Consider the following 20,321-nt stretch of genomic DNA (forward strand, 5'->3'; position numbering starts at 1 on the left):
CTATTGCAAACTGCAGGCAAGGCAGAGCTAACTTCACATAGCAGGGAATTCAACCACCTCTACCACAGACAGGGGCATCCTAAAGAAGTGCTTTCACTGTTGAGCTGACTTAGAGACTATGCTGCCACTGAAGGGAGTAAACCAGATCTTCCTCCTCCCCGACGGCTGCTCATTCCTGCCCCGTCCTTTGTGTTACCACTATACGTCATGCAGCTTCTCATTCTAGCTGGAAACTCAACCTGCCAAGAGTTTGTTTTAGAAGGACCAGAGACCCGATCCAACTCGGTCTATGGTTGCATGAGTACCAGCACTGCTCCCAAAGGGTGGGAGCAGGCAGCTGGGAGAGGACACGACAGATTGTCTCCTTCGGTAGCATCGCTGTCTCAGCTGGATGAGACTGGTTGTAAAACCGCTCTCTACACCCACAAAACTGGCAAGCACAGGAAATAAAGAGCATTACTGTCAGCTGAAATTGCAGCAGGAAACTGTCGAGTCAGAAGGCAGTCGTCCCCTCAGCCCCACAAATTTCACCAGCACACCAGTGCCAGCTCCCAAAATCCTGTGAAAAACACCAAAAGACTCACATGACCAGAATTGCTTCTATTTAATTCGAAAATGCTGCTCCCAAGCATCCTGTAGTACTATATGTTCACGCTGAAAAAGTCATCACTCCTGTCTGATAGGATGCAAATTAGAGTCTCCCAAAGGAGTACACTTGTTCAGTCTTGCAAGCAGCTTACTGAAGTTTTCATCTCAGGCAAGGTCTGCAGCGTGCGCTGGGACCAGTGCTGCCAGAGAGGGTGCGAGGAGATCCTGAGCGCTCTACAGTGTGGAGCGGACCGCTGTTCTGAAAGGATTTACTTGCCTTCATTACCCTGGGGTTGCCCAGCATTGAGGGAGCACTAATGGTGTTGGAAATTCAGAATTTTTCAACCAACTCTAAAACTGAGGTTACCTTTTCCCTCCACTGCAGCACCTGAGCAGCTTGATCCAAGTTCCCACTGAAACCAACACAAAAGATGTCCATGGGTGTTTGATACGACCCAGAGATTCTGGTGTCTTGCAGTGCCAATGCTCAACAGAAGCTGTGGTTGGTGACCCCATAAAGGGAAATATTCCTCTCTGCTTGTGAAGTCAGGGATGGAATGGACTTCTTTTTAAAGCATGAAATAGAACCATGACAACATGAGGAAAAGCAGACAGACAACTACAGAATTTAGGATTAGGGTAGGGAGTGTCTCCTTCCTCCAGGCTTTTGGAGGAACAAAAGCTATTGCTACAGTGCAAGGGAGTTTGCTTATGGCTGCCTGTGAGGCTTCCTACAGGCAAGTCCTTTTTCAAGTTCTCTGCCTTAATTTTCCTAACTCAGAGCAGAAGGCACAAGCAGGCTTAGCAGAAGACAGGACCTGAGGACCACAGGACTCAACTCCTGCAAGCTTTTCAGAAGTCCCTCCAGGCTTTCTGTGAAGCCTCATGGCAGAGCAGCCTCCAGCTCAGCACTGCAGGGAAGCGGCTTCAGCACAACTGCAGGTGATGCCCAGAGGGCTCGCATGGTCCTCTGCAAACCCCAAAGCAGCTCTGTGGGTATTACCTGTTTCATCGCTGTACTCCCCATCGGGGCAGTCCACGCACTCGAAGCAGCAGGTGGGCTCTCCCTCAATAATGCCCTTCCTGGTGCCCGGGAGGCAGTCCCTGCTGCAGTTAGAGAAAGGCACCTGCAAGAAAAGAGCCCAAGGAGGGTTAATGGTGGCAGTGCCCCACGTACAGCCTTCCTACAGTAGGACCTTGGGCTTACTCCAAGGGTGTTATTCCTTGATTTTAGCATGCTGGATGGAAAGCCTCAGAGACAATAGTCCTTCCCCAATCCACTGCAGTGATATTTGTTTAAAGGATCACATCAAGGGATGGTAGGGAGGATCGGCAGATCTCTGTAATCTCTACTGTGTTGTGGGCACTGCGAACTTGTATGTGACCCATGATACATGCACCAGAAAAACAGTCATTAGATGGTTAGAAGAAAAGACAGTCAATCTCTGCTGGCAGGAATTTGAGTCAGCCTTGGAGATGATGGGCTCTGACTGCTGATCCTCAATCCCATATATTGCCTATTGACTGCTAATGATTTACGGGAATTATAACAGTTCCTTGAAGCCCGCTTCCTCCTGTTCTCCTGAAGGCCCTCTCTCCAAACCAGAAACATAAAAGGTAAATTAACTAAACAAGAAGAGTGTTCATATGAAAGAGAGGAAGGCCCTGTTTTTAGAACACTGAGCATCTAAAGATGCAAATTAGCAGCTAAATGCAGGTCCAAAAAAGGACACCTCCACATGAAGTACACCTTAGGTCTTCCATGTCTAAATCCACGGAAAAGACCTGTAAAGCCCACCGCTCACTGCTGATGTTCCTGAACTTCCATCAGAAAGGTTACTCAGGCTTCCAGACTTCTGCTGCTGCAAATGACGAGCTGTGTCACCTGCTGGCTGTGCATTTATGCTGTGCATGAGCCCACCTGGGCATGGTCATATCCCGGCAGCGAGTGGTCGCACGGGCATGCTCACCACATGCTTCATGCACACTGACAACAGGGATTTCAGCACAGTAAGTGGAAGTCTGGGCCTTTTTTACACAGAAGCACAACCTGAGGTTGAGCTCACCTTTTCCCAACTAAATTAAGGAAAGAGAGCTGACACAGAACACGGCTTTCTTGGCTCAGGGGAGTTAAACCCACACTTTCCACTGCCAGCAAAGTGCCATGGTCTGTACATACCCAGGGGCTGCTCTGGTTGGAAGCCTCCATTCACCTTTTTGGAGGTTTGCTGCTATGTGGAAAGGAATGAACCTCCATCCCCTTCTTCCCCGTCCCTCACTGTAGGATCTAAACCCTGTCTGACCCTTTAACTTCCTCACTTATCCTGTTGCCAAGCTGTCGTGGTTTAACCTCAGTCGGCAACTGAGCACCACGCAGCCATTCGCTCACTCCTCCCCCCCCCGCAGTGGGATGGGGGAGAGAATTGGAAAAGCACGAGTGAGAAAAAACTCGTGGGTTGAGATAAAAACAATTTAATAATTGAAATAAAATGATAATAATGTAATAATAATAATAATACACAAAGCAAGTGATGCACAGTACAATTGCTCACCACCTGCCGACCGATGCCCAGCCAGTCCCCGAGCAGCGGCCCCCCCGGCCAGCTTTCCCCAGTTTATGTACTGAGCATGACGTCACATGGTATGGAATGTTCCTTTGGCCAGTTTGGCTGTGCCCCCTCCCAGCTTCTTGTGCACCTGCAGCCTTCTCAGTCAGTAGAGCATGGGAAACCAAAAAGTCCTTGGCCAGTGTAAGCATTACCGAGCAACAACTAAAACATCGGTGCATTATCAACTTCATTCTCATCCTAAATCCAAAACACAGCACTGTACCAGCTACTAGGAAGGAAATTAACTCTATCCCTGCCGAAACCAGGAGACAAGCCCAAGTGCTGCTAACCTGCTGATGTCCAGGAAGCTCCTGTGTGGATGCACTTACGCAGTGAGTCCAGGGTGTGGTTTGGAAATTGCCTGTGTGCAGGCATCGACCTCAGCCACAGGGTAAGCAAGCCCTTGGTAGTGGCAGCTCCTATGCGGAGATGCCCATTTTGTAACTCCGGTATTTGCCTGCAGCTGAGAGCAGTCGCCGTTGCCTACCACTCTGAAGTATAGCTGCAGCACAGTTTGGGAACCCTGTTTCTAAGCTGTTAATCAGGATTGCATAATTAATTGGACAGACACATATCCAGGGCAAATCCCTGCAGCTCCCCACTTGAAGCATTCTTTGCTGTTAATACCTATTGCTATTAATACAGTGTGCTGTGAATACCTATTCCTTGGACAGTCTTTCAGCAGGCTGTGCATCCACCAAGAGGACTTCATCAGTCTGGACTGTCTTTCCCTGGGCTGTCACTGATGATTTTGAACAGGTCTGAATCGAAGGCCGGACTGAAGTCATGCACTGCTTCCCTATTATCTACTGAACTGATTGAGCTTCCAAGCAGGAAAATTAAATTGGTTTGGCATGATTTCATCTTGACAAATCCACGCTGGCTTTTTCTTATCAGTTTATTATCCTCTAAGTGTTTATAAACTGTTCAATAATTTTTTTTTATCAAGTCTTTTAGGTTACTGAAGCTTAGCTCAATTGTGTGTAATTCCCTTGGCTCTCCTATATCTGCTTTTAAAAACAGGTATCACGATTGCCCTCCTCTAATCCTTTGAGACATCACCCATCCTCTACATTTCTCAAAGATGAATTGCTAGTACTTTTGAGATTGCTTTGGCTGCCTTCTTAAGTATTCTGTGGGGAATTTCATCAAGTTCTGCCAAAACAAATCTATCTATCTTACCTACGCTTTCACTTGTTCTTTTGCAAGTCTGGCCAGTGCTGAAGTTTCTGTGTTAAAATTAACTACATTTAATCTTTTTTGAGGATGACGGAGGCATAGAAGGCTTCAATGAGTGAAGTACTGGCTACTCTCTTTGAGCAGAGCCTTTTATCTGGAAGAAATTCAAACTCTATAAACTGGAAAAAAAGCTGCAACAGACACAGAGATTACAACTCCCCCCCCCACTGGCACACAATTTACATGCCCTAGCATGACACTCTGCAACATCCAGTCACATTTTTAACAGTTCAGGACAGAGAATGAAGATAAATATTGTACTGTTGGAGGAATTTAGACCGAAAGAACATAATTATTCAGTTTAAGTTAAAAAAAATAATTCCTTCCTGTTGGAAGAGGTGTCAGTGGCATTTGCAATGATCAGAAGAAGGGGTTAGAATATCAGCGTTTTTTAATTCCACTTGTAGTTTGGGCTCAGAGTTTCCAGCTGGGCTTAGAAAAGCCTGAGCTCAGTATTTCTGCTGCAGCGTGCTCTGTCTGACCCATGCCTCCTTCAGAGAGCTCTGCATTTAAACCATAAGTGAAGCTGGGATATCTGGAGTAAAGGTAAGGCTTAACTGATGGTGTAAGTGCATTAGGCAAGTGTAGCTACTGCAGAAGCAGTTACCTGATCTGTCAGCCAACGTGAATAATCACCTGGAAGTGAATTGCCTTGTTCATTAATCAGGTGCTGATTTAACATGTCTAAACATTGCAGCAGGGCCTGGCAGCGACATTTCTAAGCTAACGCTCCCTCTGCCACCACCCAGGCAACAAGCCAGATGCCCGCTCAGTATCCCCTCTGGGAGCCAGGGTTTCTGTCTAGGCTGGAGTGGGCTGCTGCCGGCTATGACGGCAGCTCACCTGGCTCTTTTCCAGAGATCCCTGCAGCACGTTCCCATCACACGGGGGAGACATGGCCCTGGCTGCTAGTGACGATACAGTTATGCTGAAAAGATCTAACATATGCAAGAAAGTGGAGAAGGACTTAGGCCTGACTAAAGTCAATGGCTACATCACGTAGCCGCGTAGACTGCACAAGCACCTTCTGGTGGATTAAAAAACCGGCAGCAGGTACTGGCATCTCCCACTATTTGAGCACCATGTCCAAGTTAACCTGGGAAGATCGACAGGGCTTGTTCTGTTTGGTTTGCAAGGCAAGGGTGCATGGAAGGCTCTGGGACTTGGAGGGTAAAGCCAGCAGAAACAGCTGCGAATTTAACTCGGAGCAGGAAAAGACACTTCTTGATACAGAGATACTGGGAGTGGAAGAGATGGCTGTTTTCAGCAGTGAAACTACGGAGCTCAGGAAAACTTGACTTAGTCAACAACCAGACTTGGGTAATGAATTTCTCAGCCTTGTGGAAACAGCATTGCAAAATTCCAAGCTATCTACTTGGGCCAGGAAAAAAGGCATTATTTAAACCATTAATACCCAGGCTCATCAAATGTATAGGAGGGGAGAAGCAGCTGCCCTTTATTTCCAGAAGTGTGTAACAAGGGTGTAAAAGACTATGGCAGAGACCATGTATACAGTAAGATGAATGGGTCTTTTAATGACACATGGAGCCATAATACAGGAGTGCACAGGGTTAGTTCAAATTTCAGCTTGCGGAAACTTGGGAAACGTTGCTGTGAGGATTTAATCACTTACCTCCTTAGAGAATCCACTCCACAGGATCTTGTTTTCATTGATAAAGAGCCTCTCCCCTTTCTTGGCATAAACGTTGTAGTGCCCAACCTCCTCAAAGACGACTGAGCCATCCTCCGGAGAGAGATGCCAATTGATTATTGAGTAATTCCCTACCAGGTCCCCAAACTCATCAAAATCCACTTGCTCCCCCATGTTATTGGTGAAATTTAAGTGACGCAGATGCTTGAGAACCTAGAGAGAGAGAGACACACACACCGTGAATGTCTGCGTGTCACAACCCTAACGGAGCACGCATCTGCTATGGGGACAAAACTGGAAATAATCACTTTACTACAGTTCTTAATCTCTTAAAAATCACTTAATCACAGTAGTAGCAGGCTTTCTCTCATAGACACTACACGCACACACACAAAGCCTGTACAAACGTCGTAGACAGCACAAGGTATCATGGCCCTCAAGGTGGATGGCACCCACCCGTAATGCTTTGCTTACCAGCTGCTACCCCATCAGCCTTTTAGCATTCCTCTTCAGTCCCTTCCAGCCACCTCTGCAAGCTCACAGCTCTCCTTCAGGGGCAGAGAAGTGGCAGCAGCCACTGAAATGTTTCAGTCACCCATGCATCCCTTTCACCCTGCTCTTGCAACCACTCTGCATAAATGCTCTCAGTTGGCATCGCTCATATCTGAAAGATCAATCACTCAGAAACAGGAATGCTTGAGAAACAATTCAAACTTGACTTTTGATTGAAAAACCCCAAGCCCGATGCACTTCAGTAAAAAACAACAAAACAAGCTCGTTCGCCACATGGCAGGCCTGGAGAATTCATACCACTTTTTTTTGGCTCCTGTCTCCTGGTTGCATAGTTTCAAGTAATCACATTCTGCCTGTCCCCACGTGTTGACTCCTGTAATTTTCACCTCATGCCTTAAACTGTCATATGCTGCGGACAAGAGCAGTTAATCCCAGGGACAACTGCAGTTGCAAAATTCACAATCTAGATAGCCTGACAGGTAGACCAAAGAAACTGCAGCATGAAAGAGAAAGACCATACTGGCAACTGTGATACAATTCATCCACATTGTATTTTTCTTCAAAAATTAGTTGCTGGTTTATGCACTTATCAGTTTTTTTTTTTCCCCTCATTTAATCGATGTTCTTAGTTAGTTTCTCTGTAGAGCTCATCTACGGAAAGCTGAGGTGACTCTGAGGGCACCTGGCTGTCAGCTGCCCCTAAACCACTGCGGCGTAGTTGCTGCTGTGGTTCTAGTGCCTGTGACAGCTTGTAAGCCCAGTCCTCTCTCTCTCACCTGCGAGTGCCCAAACATGCAATCTTGGATGGCAAAATGCAAGAAAAAACAAAATGAAATCAATTTGGGCAGGCAGAGCCCTCCTTACCCCATAGACATAGAACAGACAACATTGTTTTGATGAAGCCTTGTCACCTGGAAACACAGGGACAGGGGAACACAATCACTTCATTAATTCCTGTCAGTTTTGCTAAATTGTCTCATTTTTCTCTTTCCCTTTGGGATCCTCCTATCTCAAGCTAAAAATCCCCAGAGCTACAGAGATACCCTCCTCTCACTGCCTATATCAATGCCAGCCTGAGAGAGTCTGGAAAAATCATAACAGTACTACGCAGGACGTGGCTGGCCATACCTTTTCAGCTTTGTGTGATGTTGATGGAAGTACATAAAAATATTGCCACAGTATTCAGTCTTTGAATAATGGGTGACGGAGGCAGGATTTTTTTCTGTCTTTCTCCCTTCTCTGTAGACCAGGTCCCCCATAAGGTGTGCAGCTGAAATGATCTCACTGAAGAGCCAGGACCTGTCCCTGGAAGACCTCACCCTCTGATGGACATGGCAAAAGAAGGTACTCTGCTCTGGCACTTTGCTGTAGGGAGCCAGGGCATTGCCTCCTGTAGGGAAGAAAAGAGGAGACTGCTCCCCTCTCCTCCCCCTCGTCCCTGAGGGGCACCCAGGAAGATGCTACTTGCCCAGCTCCATCAGGGAACAGTGAGAACAGAGCAGAGGCAGCTCTGAGGTCAGAACGGGTGACACAGGGCCTGCAGATCCACAGTGATGTCTGTACTGCGTCAACTCACTTTGGCCTCGTCTGCAGTGGGGCTGCAATCTTGGACGTGTTAGCAGGAGCTTTGTCTGTCAGCAGTGTAGGTCCCAAGCAGGGAACCCACATTCCTCTGCAGGCTCTAGCACCTACCACAGGGTGACACCTGTAGCTTTGACGTCCAGATCAGATTTGAGTCGTTATGTTGAGCTGAATGCCATGTTTCTCCTCACTCCAACTCAGTATCGCGCTCTCGTGCAGCACTGCAGCACTCTGCTGAACGATACTAGGATATCCTGACTGGCTATCACTGCTGGGTTGACTTTTATCTGTATAGGCAGGAGGTGCAGACCTTGCACTTCTTTTGATTACAGTTACTACACACATTAGGAGACAATCTTGCAAGAGCTGTATTGGAGATTCTTCAGTTCAAGTCCTGCCTCTCCTGGCCAGCTGCAGCAGCAGGAGGCTGGCGGGTCTTATGGTCAGTGAGATCAACAGTGGAGAAACTTCTGGATTCCCTGGATGCAATTGTTTTTGTTTAATTTCATAACATTCATCTCAATTAGTCTATTCCTTTGCCTTACCTCCTGACATTAGGCTTCTTAGAAAGTAATACATACCCTGGGCTACTGGTGGGTTTTTGTAGGATTAGCTTAGCAGCATGTTTCCCTTGGTCACACACACACTACACCTGAGGATTCAGGTTATAAAGCATTTCATGTATGAGCTGATATCTCTATCTCGCGGGTAAATATTCATATAAAACCACTGATCTGCACTTAATGTTGTCCTTCCCCAGGCACAGAACAGCAGCTTCAGCTATGCAGCCATAGCTGGGGAGCAGGAGAGCTCAGGTGTATCAGTTCATGCAGGAAAGACACACGCCCTATTTAAAATCCCAAATGGAGGGACAACAGGAACAACAGGAGTAATAAAACCCGTTTTCTCTTTCCAGCAAATACCAAAGTTTGCCTTCAAGTCTAAATTTCTGGGGGGCAGCTTGTGAAATGGTAATTGGACGACTGCTAGGACATGCTCCTGTTTTAGACGGTAAGAAAATCCCAGGATGATCTCTGTATATCACACAAATTCTGCTCTCTACAGGATGAAAATACGGTTTAAACAGCCAAGAAATATATAAGCACTAAACTTTAAAAGAGGAAGTTGTAGACTCTGAATAACTACAGCACTCCTTTATAGTCTATCAATGATTAGCTAAAGGCTTTACAGTTAAAAATGTGTCACTGTGTTTTGTAACTAAAGATAGAAACATAAATACCCAGGACTCAATCCACAAAGACTTAAAAGACCCTGCTTCAGTGAGGGCAAGAGCATATGTCAGGGGCGCCTGTATCATATCCTGGAACCAAGAGTTTACAAAAGAAGTGTTGACCTCGTGGCTTGAATACACCATCAGCAGCTGGTGGAGGCCTGCAGGGAGAGCATTGTGCAAGCTGCTGTCTTCAGATATTTCTTTCCGTACTTTTTCCTTCTTTTTTCTCCCTCTGTCACAGGCTCCACGTTGAATTGCAATGCCTTTTAATTAAAACACCTATTATCAGAAAGGACTTGCAAGCTGCCCTCTAGTTCACCCTCCCATTATTCCTGGTAAGGCCATTCCCAGCCACGTAGCATCCCACGCTTTATCCCAGCTAGATATTCTGGGTCATGTGGTTTCCACTCTTATGGAAGGATCATAAAACCGTAACATAAATACAGTTGTATTAGGTCAGACCAGCAGCCCATCTCTCCAGGACCTGTTTCTGACTGTGGCCAAGAGCAAATGCCTACACAAGAGTAGAAGAGGACGTGATACTTCCCCAGAATACTCTCACACATTTTGCAGCTCAGTGACTTCCTGGGCCAAAGGTCCTTGCACTTGATAACCCGCAGTGGATTTTTCTTCCATGATGTTGCATATTTGTGTTCTGCACCTGTGCAGACTTTTCAAATCCACAGCCTCCTACAGCAAGGAGATCTACATTTCATGAGAAAAGCACCTCTTCCAGCCTGTCAGAAAAGAGCAGCTACTAATCTCTTCTGATGACCTTTGTGCTTATGTTGGAAGAGGCAAAGAACTGTCATTTGCTAGTCACCTTTTCCATGCCTCTCAGGATTTTGCAAACCTTTGTCAGATCTCTCTTCAGCCACCTCTCTCCCAGGCTGATGAGCCCTATCCAACTTTGCTGCTTCTTGTACAGAAGCTGTTCCATTGACCCTTCTCCAAACTTTCCCAGTCTGTTTCATCCATTCTGAGACCGGCACATGATATTGAAGTGAGATACACCAAGGGTTAATAAAGCGGCCCCAGGGCACTCTGTTTTCCTCTCTGTCCCTCTTCCAGTGTGACTATTCCTAACAGTGCATTTGCTTCTTTGACTGCTACTCAGACAGAGCCACCCAAGGACCTGTTTGAGCTTGAAGATCTCATTTGTGATTAGTCAGAACCGACCATTTATTTATATCCTCTGCTGACTATCTTTCAACCAACTGTTTAGCCATGCAAGGGCTGAATTTGGTGACAGACTTTCAAAAGCCTTTTAGAAGCCTGAGCATAGCCTATGAAAAGGATGTCCCTTATCTACATACATCCTGATGCCTTCAAAGAACTTCAGAGATTTGTGAGGTAGGGCTTCTCTTTACAAAAGTCATGGTGACTCCTCCTCAGTATATTCTATTTTTCCTTCTTCTTTTTTTTTTTTTTTAATTACAGTTTCTAATAATGGGCTCGGTCAGGCTTTGCTAGTTCCTTGGATCTCCTCCAGAACCCTTTTAAAAAATTGATATCACATCTGTCAACTTTCTAGGCCTCAGGGCCCAAGACTGTTTTAAGCAAGGGGTTGTCACCGTAGCCAGCACTTCAGCTACTTCATCTGTGAGCTCTGGCAGAGCTCTTGGGTGAACATCATTCACTTGCACCAAAGTATTAAGGTTCATTTTGCTCTTGTGTCCCATAGCTTTTTCTGTAGTCACTACAGTATCAGACAGATAATCTGCAAGTCCCCCCTAAATAAACAAACTCAGGAACCTTCTCAAGTTTGTCCATAAAGAGCACACTTTTCTTCTGCCATGGCCTTACCTTGTCTTTTGCAGTGATAATCTATGGCTCAACAGACATTCCTACTGCTGAAGTGTTTAAAAAAGGATTTATGAGCTTTTTCCCCATTTACAGCCTGTTCCTCATTCTGGGTTTTGGCCTGCTTTATTTTATTTTTACATTTAACCTCACAGAGTTTACGATCCTTTCAATTTTACTCACTGGACATAATTCAGCTATTTGAAGGATGCTGTCTCGCTTTTAATAAACACCACTTAATACCTTTGTTTTGCCTTGCCAACTTCCTTAGCCTTTCTTCACCTTTTCTTGATCTGCAGTAGACACTTCCTTTCTGTCACTAGTATTAGGGCCGGTGGTAGGCAAAAAAACCCACTTACATTGTAAAAGCTGTCAGGCCACAGATAATTGTGTGTGTGCATGAATGTCCAAAACTGAACTTTTGTACTCTGGAGCACAAGCCTGCTACTTGCAAGCTGCAAGCAGTATGTACTGGTTGTACATTTTGATAGCAGCTGGGCTAAACAAAATTGGGGAAAGCGAGCAAGATACTAAGCAAGTTAAAAGCTCCAGTCTTGTTAATTCTTAAATAAATGTCAGTATCCAGATCTACTATGGGTTGTTGTTTACTCTGTCTCAACTGTGACATGTCCTTAACTAGTCTTCGTATACTAGCAAGGGTTTAATATCCTTGGCTTCCTTCTGCAGTGTCTTTCTAACATGTTTCCTCACTAGGTCAAATGGTCCTGCAAGTGAAGAGAACCTGGGCACATTATAGGTGTCTGTTCCCATAAAAGACAAACAATTCCCGCTCCTAACATGCAGTTGCAAGGAATCCTGTCTTGACAGTTAACATACATTTTCCCACACTGAGTTTTAATTTCTGGCTACCTAGCTATATCCAGGCCTGTAAAACAGTTCTGGACCAATGGGTACCAAATGTTTTTCTCTTTGCTTTGGTAGGGTGCCCATCCTGAGAGCAGCGAACAATCCCACTTCATGGCTCAATGTGAACACGAAAAGCTGGCGACTGTACTGAAGATGGCAAGTCCTCACTTTCATTCCGAATTGCTGAGGGCCTATTAGCCCCTCTTGTTTTGGATTCCTAATCAAGCACCTGGAGAAGATACTTTCATAATGCTGTAATAGGTGTAAGGACTTGAGAACTCAGCTATCACATTAGCCCAGTGGTCATATATCCATACAGGATTTGATTTCTGCCAGTGGTCAAGTATCAGGAGGAAATATGCCAATGCCAGTTCTGAAAGAGCCACTTGTAAAATACTTTAAGAGAAACGTTCCCTGAAGCAATAGTTGTTTTTTTTCTTTCTTCCTTTCATTTCCATCTATCTATGTGTCAATCTTTATTTACATGCTAGCAAAGCTCTAGTTTTTACTGTCTATATCAATGTTTAATTCCTCCTGCATTCTCTACTTTGGATTACCTTGTTCTGTTTTTTACATAGGGCCAACTCTTAGGCTCTCCCAAAGGCAGTGCTGTCATCACAGTATCGACCAGTTCTGACACAAAGGACCTAGCAGGCAGGAAGGCGCTGGCCTTAGCCCCTTGAGTCAGTAATACCTGTTTCCAGAAGCCTGAGGCAGGGGAAGATGAATGGCACCCAGCTCTTCTGCTCAAAGCAGAAGCTGCTTCTTGCTGGCAGAAGCTGAACTCTCCTTCCCCCACTATAATCTCTCCTCCTCCCCTGCTGCTCATTGTGCACTGACGGGGACAACATGTAGTGCTGATGTTTTTTTTAAAACCAAGATGCCAGGATATGCCAACACCGTTAATCTCGCCTTTTTCCGAAGGCCATTCAGAAGATAACAGATTTCTTCAGCCAGTGGAGGATGCGATTCATTACCGTGCACCACCTGTGACATTCCACCTAAGGGGCCTGGTTTCTATTGGTTTTCTGCTCTGAAGAAGTGACTGTTAATACTGTTTATCACTATAAGGGTAACCCAGGTGGAGAAGTTGACAGGGACCCAGGAACAGAGCTGGAATTCTCACTGTAAACACCTCACAAAAAAATGGGATGTCTTTCTGTTACATGTGTCCAGCCCCATGAGCAAGGAATTGCCTGGTCTGTAGTTGGGCTACTGAGCACTTCATGCTAAAGGACTGAAACTGTCAGGTTGGTAACAGTGCAGATGAAGAAAGGGAGATAAACTCTGGAAGAAGGGCTGGTCTCAAAGAGTTGAAGAGAGAACATTGATAGTCAGCCAGAGATTCACTGACAATACTGCAAAGGAATTCTGGCAAGATGGGGTGGACGTCCCAGCCCTGGTGAAATGCTAGATCTGCCAGTGACTTGAAAAACAGGGTGAAAGAAAGAGTTCAGTTCAAGACTGAAGAATAGCTGTACAAAGGCTGAGAATAACTCAAGAACATTCAAAGTTGTTATGCTTTGATAAGAACTGAATGACATCGTCGTAAAGCTAGGTAGGTCAATGGAGAGCACGACTGAAGGCTAAATGTGTATGACAAATACAATGTGCCATATGTTAGAAGTAATAATTTAAGCTATTCATAATCTTTATTGGAAACTAAATTAACTGACCACTCAAGACAAAGACCCGTTCATTATTGTAGGCAGCTCAGTAAAACACTCTGTGCATTATGCAGTTTAAAGAGCAAACAAAATGTTAGAATATGAAAGTAAGAAACAAAATGACACTGAAAATATGGTGCCAACTTGGACATCGATAGTACAATTTCCCCTGGAAAATGCAGTTAGTTCTAGTCACTTGATCAGAAAAGAAGAATAAAATTAAAGGAAGATCAGAGAGGTCCAGAGATGGTGATGATAGCTCTCAGACAGCCAGTCTGACTTTCATTTGAAGAGAAATGAAAATGCAGGATTATTTAACTGTTTATGACACATGTAGTGATTTGTGGGAAAGAGGCAACATATTCTCACAGAAGCAGAGACCCCTGCAAAGCCAACTGACTATATTCAGGTCTCTGGAGAAGTACAGGACATCAAGCTGCCATGACAAGATGTGCTGATTGGCATATTTTAACTGATAATTGCTTTGGTTCGATTCTGCTTCCATCATGGATATGAGACCCCTAGGCAGCTGAGAGATGGATCTCTCCCCCTCTTCCATTGACCAGTGCCCTCTGCTCGAGGAGGGGCGGCAATGGTGCTGACGTGGGCACCCACGCATACATTTTGTTTTTTCTTTGTGAGAGAGAAGCAGGCCCTCCAATAGAAACTTGCAGAAATTGGGAGAGGGAGGAACTCGGATGGACTGTGTTGGAAGCACCTCACTTGCTGCTCAGTGGAAGGTGCTTGGTGCTTCCTTTGTCTCATGCTGTGCTGTAAGCGCTCAGTCTGCTTGGAAACCAATGAAGCCTAGAGTTTCCTACGACAAGGACTGGTTGGACTGCCTGTAACTGGGCTTGATAGGTTAGCTTACGTGGTTTTCTAGCCAGCAACCAAGGGACGCTGCTTTGCTGATTCAAAACCGCAACAGCTTTGATGCTTTCTTGACGGTGAAAGGTGACAGAAGTAATAAATCAATAGCTGCTACACCAGTAGGAGCAAGTCACTTAAACCAAAAATGTCAAAGGCATGCATTTCAAAATGGGACTTGATATAAAACAGGACTAATCTGATTTAGGGTCAGATCTACGACAGTACTATGTTTACAAGGATGTCCAGAAAGAACTCAAAACCACAAGACTAGTGGATTTCACAACAGAGGCTGCACAAGTCACGTCTAACTGAGATACTTCAGAAAATCCCATTAGGTATTTACTGGTGTTTGCAGATGTCTGAATGCCATAACAAAACTGGGTCTAAAATGCTTCAGAAAGACCTGTCTGTTGAGTCACAGAGGTTCCCAAAGGAATCAAGAAATGATCTTAACAGTATTTTGGCATCGCATGGCTGGTTTTCCAGACTGATTTAACTATCATTTAGGAGGTCACAGGACACAGTAAGGATGGGACCAGGATATTTTGTTTCCTGAAGGTCCTCCAAAACTCATGCTGGCCATGTGCACACCTGCTGTTCTAAGTGGACTTGTCTATAGAACGCAAGTCCTGAGCTCCTACTGCTTAATGCAAAGCTGACAGCTAACAGCATGTCGCTTAAGCATGCTATGATAAAGGATAATGATTTTGCTAAGTGTGACATGACCGGAAAACATAGCAAGAAAGTTTTCGTGTGCTTGGCCTTGACTGGATCCACATGATACACGAGGAAATAAACAGAGTGGGAACATCCTCTGCATACATCTCAACTATAGGATTTTCTGAAACCAAAGTTTTACATAGGAAAACATCATGTGAAATCCAGTCAACTAAATTCAGTGCAAATAAGCTTTTTAAAGTCAAACTTAAAAATGTGACCTTCAAGTCACAGTTCCATTTTTAATTGTAATTACTTTTTTAATGGGAAAAAGGGGAAACACTTAATTTTGAGTCTGTCAAAATGCTTGTTTGGATAGTGTTGTTTCAATTAACTGCAATTAGTGAGTTTGACTAACTCCAGGGGAGAAGAGAGATGACACAAGAGTTTTTTCCTCTAACATTTTCTCCTTTTTCTGTTTTAAATTAAGATCCAGCTGTATGATGGTATCCCAATATATTTGTATGGCCCAAAGCATGATATTGTACTATTAGTTCCCTAGAGTCCAAAAGAATCCTTCCTACAAGTAACTTCAGGAGTTAAGGCATCTGGAGTGGCCTCGGTCCCAGTTCAGTGCCGTCCCAAACAGACTTAATCTGATCTACTGACTGCAGTAGATTTCTTCTGGAGAAAAATGGCTGGAGTGACAGCATCTCTCCCCTCCTTGCAAATACTGTAAGCATTAATGCAGTTCCTAGTAATCAGGACAAAAATCATGGTAGCGAAATGAAAAGTAATGTCTGTGGAGAATCCCTAGACGTGGAATATAGTGCAATACAAAATCAAGCAGGCTTCTGACTAGTCTCTGCCCCAGTGATGCACAAGCATAGGCCAGTGATGTCGGAGGCCTCTGTACCCAACAGAATGGAGAAAATCCCCGATAAGCTAGAGGAAAGGACTGAATGACAGTATCTGATCCACATGCATGATAAACCCATTATCAGTTCAGAAATTTTGTCTGTGTTCATTAAAATAAAAGCTCATTAATTAAGAGGTAATGATATGTTGCTATCCTCATCATACAAATAAAGCTCAAACAGCAATATTTATTATGGTGTGCTCTAAAAGCACTAATCTAACACAGACCATTCAAACAAGGCTGAGAAACACAAGTATGATATTAACAGAAAGTAGAAAATAAAAAAACCTGGAGAACAAAGAGGAAAAAACCACCAGGCAACATATTAAGAAATTTCTTGAACATATTAAAATTGAAAGGTGTCATGTATGCCAGATCCTCATGACATAAGTCTGTAAGAGACGGCTAAAGAGGATGGAGAGCTAAAGAGACAGCTAAGGAGGAGCAGGAAAGCTAAATGAATGATATGTTGTTGCCCTTGCTATCAGAAAAAAACCCTGGACATCCTTATCCCAAGGGCACTTGTTTTGGAGCCATAATGTGACATTAATGGAGGTAGAAGGTCCTTAAAAAGAGATTAGTGAACAGCCCGAGCAATTTAAATTGGATCTAAAAGGCTGGCGGAACCAGACAGTTCATCACAGCACTCTATGAGCAATAAAAAGAGCGCTAATATGGTAGGTTTATGATATACGCATAAAAATGCCACTGGCTTTGAATGACAAAGTCAATATGCTATCTAATATTATTCCACAGCAATCCCAATCCACCTTTCTGGTACACATGCGTGTGTAATGCACTCCCAACAGCATGCCTGAAGTTTCCCCACGTGTCAGTCGGGGCAGGGCATGAATCAGAGCTAACCCCTCTTACAGAGGCTTGTATTTTTGCCCAGTGGGCTGCTCCAGAGTCAGCCTCTGACGGGCTGCAACAGCTGCCAAGCAAAGACAGTATTATAAAAGGCAGAGGGATGTCCTCTGTAACAAAAGGCTGGTTAGCCTGACATCAATCCCCGGAAAAACAATAGGGAAACAAGAGTTTTGGGTCGAGGATCAATTAATACAAAATTACAGGACAGAAACATAATTGCTGCCAGTCAATAAGGCTTTGAGGAATACAGATGTTGTTAAATCCAAGTTTGGTTGACAAACACACCCCTTTAGAATTGAAATATCTAGGCTTTACATTTAATGTAAAGCATCCATTCATGGATCAAGAATTGCCCAACAGATTTGCAAAAACATGTATCAACAGAGACAGATCATCAGTTCATGGGGAATTCCTCCAGCCTCAGTAAACAACTCACTGTTACCCAGTATGTTCATCAATACTCTGGCAGCAAATACAACAGTGCTGCTGGGAAAATTTGCAGAAAATGCATGGATTGACGTAATGGTAATAATAATTAAGACCAAGCACTCCCCCAGATAGTGCTCTCACATGTGTGTTTAATACAGTGAAATTCAGACTTATGTATCAAGGCATAACAAACTCCAGCCACAGGCACAGTAAGAGTACCACATCCTGCAAAGTAATACTGGCAACTTAATGAGACCTTTCCATTGCATGCTGTGGCAAGGAACGTTAATGTAACTTGTGCACGTATAAATGAGGAAGTAATAAGTGTATGTAAATGTGGGATTTTTTTTCACTGTCTGGCTGTTAGAGCAATACTGAATATATGCCAAAAAGAAGGATGAGTAAATGGGCAAGCTACAGGAAACATATCTGATGGCTATAAACCACTGTGCTTAAATTATCAAGGTAAGATTGAGGAATAATTTGATCAATGTGCATAAATACCGTATTAGGAAAAATGATGAGTACTTCATCTGGACTTTTAAATCTAATAGAGCAAGGCCAAGTAAGGACCAATGAAAGTAAAGGTCAGTTAAATCCCAGCTAGAAATAAGACAAGATCTGTGACAAGAGATGTGACCTGCCATGGATCATACTAATAAAAAAAAGGTCTGCTAGTCAGCATGTCTTTGGGGAAAATAAATCTTGCTAAACACAAGTTTGACTGGCAAACACAGCCCTTCAGAAGTGAAATACCTAGGCTTTACATTCAATATGAAGCATCCCTTAGCTGGATGAAGATTACCTTCCTGAACGTGGCATAAATTTACACAGTTTATTACACAAAGGATTTCAAAATGCATGATCCTTTGGAAAGTGTCTCCATTTAAACATTTTTTAGGTTCCTATTAAGGTTTTGTGGAGAGAAATGGTCTCTGGACTGACAAAGGCAATGGTACAGATACAGTGAGAGCTAGTTGTCAGTGCTGTTAGATGGTATTTTGTACTGTACTCTCTATGCTGCTGTCTTTACCTACAGCCACGATATGAAAGAACCATCATGGCCACCCAGTCTAGACTTGATGCCATAATTGCTTTGTTTTTCACTTGTAACAAATATAATATGAAGAAATCCACTGGGTACAATGGCCCTGGGTGCTGTGTGTACTGACGGTGAAGGATCCATGGGCAGAAGTCCTGACTGAGTAAATGATGCTTTAATGCTCTTGGGATGTCATCTTACTGCACAATAACTGTTATGGTGAAGTATCTAAAAGCTTAAGATAGGGCTCTTTTTATTAATTTAAGTCTAAGTTTAATACTAAATAATATATAATTAATTGTCCAATTAGTAAAGCTAATAATGGAGCCAATGGTTATCCTATAAGCTCAGTGTTTTCAAGTAGCATAATTCACATACAGTGTCCTGCATAATCCAAATCTGATTGAAATGTCTTTTCCAGGAGGTGTTTAATGCCGTCTCTACCCAGCTGTGCACAGAACGAGTCTGTGTATGTCTCCCTCTGCACCCATTCGCTGTCACTTTCTCTTAACAGCCCTTTACGGATCAGTCTCTTCAAAGTCCCAATAAGGTCTGAAACTGCATTCTGCACAGAACACTGCTGATATTGATTTGAAGAACTGTGCCTGTCTGTAGGCCAGGAGGAAGTAATGGCTTTCGACTGTAAATTCTTTCTTATTTGGAACTATAGGATGAATTACTTCAATGCTTGGATAAGTCGCCTCTCTGTGTTAGAATGACAACCAACTGATACTGCATACTTGGTGTCATTTCTTTTAACAAAACAATGGTAATTTGTCAAACCTGAGTTCTATGTTTTTTTGTAATATATTCAAGAACTACTGCCCATTTAAAAAAAGAAAAAAAAAATAGTCCTAAAGTTTCCGGTATTCACAGTGAGTTGACTGAACTCACGCAACCATTTTGGACATTTAGAATCGGCATCTGTTGCAAGCACAGTCACAGGTCCCATCAATGGTCAACTACAATCCCAGTGGATTCACTGTAACTGCGTTTTGGCACATGTTCCACTTGGCTGCTAGCTTAAAACTGTTTTTTCCATTTCCTTTATCAATATAAGTTTCAGCCAACAAAGAAAACTCTTGTCAAGGCTTTGATTTCTACAGTTCCTAAGTAACCTTCATGTACTTACTCCTAGAGACACAGGTAAAAGTCCTTTCTGAGCAAAGTATTGCTTCTGCTCCAGTGGGGAGATCACTTTTTTAATTCTATACGGCAAAAGGCTCCTTTATATACCATAAAAGGTAATCTGTTCTCCTTCGTCCAAACTTCACCCACTGTGTGGAGCAACACCAGTCCTTCATAGTGCATGAAAGTTCACTTTTGGGATAAAACTATGTGGCTGGTTAGTAAAGCATCTGTGAAGATGGCTGACCACCCAGAAAGAAAAGAAATAACAAAACCATACTATGATTATCATGCCTTTGAAGTTAGCTTCAACCCTACCTTGGGATAAATGGAAATCAGCCAAGTCAGAGGAATGATTATAACATGAAACTGAATTTTTGATAAATCCACTTGTTTCCTCACCTGACTTTCTGAGTGCCTTTAGGGGGCTCTCAAGGTGCCCTTTGTCACCAGCTCCATTTGTGAGTAGCAACAGGAAAGGTCAGTCCTAGAAGAAACTTTACATCCTTTTGTGTAAGAAAAACATGTTGTGTCTTAGTAAAAGATACTGATGTCTTGGAAATTCGAGGGGTAATTATTATCTGAAGTCACTACAGAGACTTTATATGGGCATCTCAAGGAGCCTTCCCTAAAATTCCCAGGTCCAATATAGGC

At 43.7% G+C, this 20,321-nt stretch overlaps 1 protein-coding gene across 3 annotated transcripts in view; it reads right to left on the reverse strand.

Moving 5' to 3' along the window:
• CASR (calcium sensing receptor) overlaps positions 1–20,321 on the reverse strand; it is a 79,443-nt gene that overhangs the window by 3,710 nt on the left and 55,412 nt on the right. For all 3 annotated transcript variants that reach the window (XM_076347475.1, XM_076347464.1, XM_076347483.1), the window contains 2 exons: positions 6,070–6,300; positions 1,592–1,715 (listed from right to left, as the gene is read on the reverse strand). In XM_076347475.1, coding sequence (XP_076203590.1) covers positions 1,592–1,715; positions 6,070–6,300 — 355 coding nt within the window. The remainder of the gene's footprint in view (positions 1–1,591; positions 1,716–6,069; positions 6,301–20,321) is intronic.

The sequence above is a fragment of the Aptenodytes patagonicus genome, chromosome 1 (genome assembly GCF_965638725.1).
Source record: "Aptenodytes patagonicus chromosome 1, bAptPat1.pri.cur, whole genome shotgun sequence".
NCBI classification, from domain to species: Eukaryota; Metazoa; Chordata; class Aves; order Sphenisciformes; family Spheniscidae; genus Aptenodytes; species Aptenodytes patagonicus.